Here is a 3,270-nt window from a genome sequence, read left to right on the forward strand (position 1 = left end):
AAGAGGAAAGAGGAGCAGCAGCAGGCGCAGAATCAGCCGCCGCAGCCGAAGAAGCCTCGACTCGTCTTCACCGACATACAGCGGCGCACCCTGCTGGCGATATTTAAGGAGACGCAGCGGCCGTCGAAGGAGATGCAGATCGCCATCGCAAAGCAGCTCGGGCTCGAGCTGAGCACGGTCGGTAACTTCTTCATGAACGCGCGGCGGCGCTCGCACGACAAGTGGAAGGACGAGAACAAGGACAAGAACCTGACGTCGTGAGCCGGCGGGGCGGCGGCGGCGGCGGGAGCGGGAGCGGGAGCGTGGGAGCGCGGGAATCCAGTCCCGATGAAGGCAGTGTACCCTCAGAGCTGTGAGAGGACGTCGCGGCGAGGCGACGTCATACGCACGCGGTCGCGCTAGGAGCGACGACTACGCGTGTCCACGGTAACGGTTGCTATGGACGCTCCTGACGGCGTGTCCATGGCAACGGTTGCTAGGGCCGGGACGCGCATGCGCAGCACCCTGCATTCCGTAAAATCTCGATATCACTCGTCATCATTCCAGTTTGTCGCGTACGTTTTTTTTTTGGTCAAGATTATTATATTTATTATCGCGTGTTGTTATTTATTGTTGTGTGTGTACCGAATCTTTGGGGCCAATCTTTTTGGACCAATCAGTTAGGTTACCCGGCTATAGGTGCGGGGTTGGGGGGTGGGGAAGATTGTGATTTATTTATAATTCATTCCAAATTACCCAGCGGGAATCAGCATGTAAGCAGTCACGTTTTGACAGCTATGAAACTCATAATTTTATTTGCCAGAGTCCGGTTACGTACGCTAGTGAACAGAACGCTAAACGCTCAGCGTTTATGCTTCTCTGCTGGGGTGCGTGCGTGCGTGCGTGCGTGCGTGCGTGCGTACACACACCGGCGCGGCTTTACCCGACGATATTCATGGTTGTAGTCGTGTATGGTTCCCCGCACGTTCATTCCACCTCGTTTTATTTATTGTCAAGCATTCCGCCTATATATACGTTTTATTTATATAATACACACATCTATATATATTTGTGTATTTTTTTCGAGCGTTTTTGCTCGCCAACGCGTGTCGGATCGAAATTATGCTGTGATACGAACGCGTCTATCTACACACTACTAGTCACCGGAATTAATCCCCCGGACCAATGTCAAGTCATTCCACGACCAAGTATCGAGTCATTCCACGACCAATGTCAAGTCATTCCACGACCAAATATCGAGTCATTCCTCGACCAATTTTGTTTGAACGCATAGAAACCGGATTTGTGTTTCTTTTTTGTTCCCCCGTGCGCGGGACTTTTTTTTCTCGTCACGCGGTATCGATTGGAGAAATAGAGAAGATGTAGAAGAGGAGATGGTGGTGGTGGTAGTGATTATGCGTTTATCCTGCCTGTGAGCTGTGATTAATACCTCAGAGGTTGTAACGGACGTTTAACGAAGCAATCAATAGTCGTCAAGCCTCTTTAGTGAGTCCACCACTCGCGTAGTTTAATTCCTCCGGATTGAATCTTATTTATTTTTATTCTGAGCGTATTTATATTAATTTTATTGTCCCCCTCGGTTTTATTTTGCGGGATATATATATATATATATACCCTTTTTTTCTTTGTGTTTATACGTCCTATAGTTTTTCGGACGACCATACTTGCACGTTCCGAGCTGCTTTTTTGTGCGGCCTCATTTATTCTTTGAATGTGTATATTATATATTATATGTTATGTGTTTGCCTTTTTTGTCTCGAGAGAGCGTTCGCGTGCTGGAGGAGGTTGCGTTCTAGCCGTAGTCATGGCGACCGCGCCGTGTCACGCGAACGCACTGACGACGTTGTTTCGAGATTTGATAGTGAGTGAAGCCATCTTACGGTGCGGGTGCTGCGTGTGTGTGTGCGTCGGAGAGAGAGAGAGAGAGAGAGAGAGAGAGTGAGAGAGAGAGGCATGCTGGGTTGCTCCTGCCCCGTTGTTTCTACTTAAAAAACAGTGTGCACATATCCATGTCAGTAGATGCAGAGAGAGCAGAGGGAGCGAGAGAGAGAAAGAGAGAATGTGGGAGAGTGTGTGTGTGTGTGTGCGTGTGTGTGTGTGTGTGTGTGCGTGTGTGCGTGTGTGTGTGTGAGAGAGGGAGAGAGCTGGAGAAAGAGAGGAGGAGATAGAGAGCTATTACATGGTAGCATTTTTTCACGTTTCACGGCGGGCCCCTTATATATATATATATATGTATATATATATATATATACATATATATATATATACATATATATACATAGTCTTCATGTCGCAACAGAAGCACGGCGGCCGCTGCGTCTTATCCCAGCGTGCCGTTGCCGTGGCGATGAGATGAAGAAGCCAGTGTAGAGAGAGCGAGCGATGGGATGCTGCTGTCGCGTGTTTTTATAGAGCCCCGTGTATAACGTACATGACTGTTTATGCAATTCACTAGGCTTATATAGGGAAAGCAATATGGCTGATGCTGTTTATCAGGGTCTATGATACACCCAGCGCGTGGCGGCGTTCGTCACTCATGACACGCACACACATTTGTTTGTGGTGTATAAGCTGCTGTTTCGCGCGGGAATTTACATAGTGTGTTCAATTCTAAGTGACGTGCTGTGGGAGTGAGTGAGCGATTGTCGATCCTGACGCGTAATTTTAGATGGGAACGATTGTAAGTTTAGTGCAGGGTGTCACTGCATAGTTCATGGCAGATCGTGGCAGTCTAACGGACCTGTTGATCTCCTAGCCATGAGTAATATATAAGATACATCTCTCCGTCAACTGGCTATCGTAGTGGAGAGCGGTAGTGTAGTTTTATGATAGCATAAGAGGTTTTTGTGATGATGTACTGTACAAAAAAATACGTGACCACTTTCGAGCCAGTTACCGCATGTTACCCCGTGACGGATTCTCGGCCACTCTTAAATTAAGGGTGCTAGTACTGTATTTAATGTTTAGTGATGTTACGCGGTCGCGCATATAATATAAAAACTTGCTTATTTACGATCAAAACGATCCGTTTTTTTACCAAAGTATTCCGGGGGCATTCGGCCGCACTACGCAGCAACAAAACACAAGAACATACGGATGTCGGAGTCATTTCGTGAGTGCAATATGGACGCGTTTAGTATTATTCTCGAGTGATCGTTACTCGGCAGCTGTTGTGTATTCTAGAAAGCAGACGAGAAATCCGCTTGCTCGCAGCTGCAACAATCGGTTGTAATTCCAAGAATCTTAGCAGAGATTTGTGGTTATTATATA

General features: G+C 47.4%; 1 protein-coding gene across 1 annotated transcript; it reads left to right on the forward strand.

The window, feature by feature from the left end:
- LOC106818623 (hepatocyte nuclear factor 6-like) lies at positions 1 to 261 on the forward strand (the record flags this gene model as incomplete). The annotated part of the gene is made up of 1 exon (XM_014823313.1): positions 1 to 261. A coding segment is annotated over one exon (261 nt), but the record flags the coding sequence as incomplete, so codon positions are not given.
- Between the last annotated feature and the right edge of the window lie 3,009 nt (positions 262 to 3,270).

This window comes from Priapulus caudatus, unplaced genomic scaffold (genome assembly GCF_000485595.1).
Source record: "Priapulus caudatus unplaced genomic scaffold, Priapulus_caudatus-5.0.1 Scaffold2384, whole genome shotgun sequence".
NCBI lineage: Eukaryota > Metazoa > Priapulida > Priapulimorpha > Priapulimorphida > Priapulidae > Priapulus > Priapulus caudatus.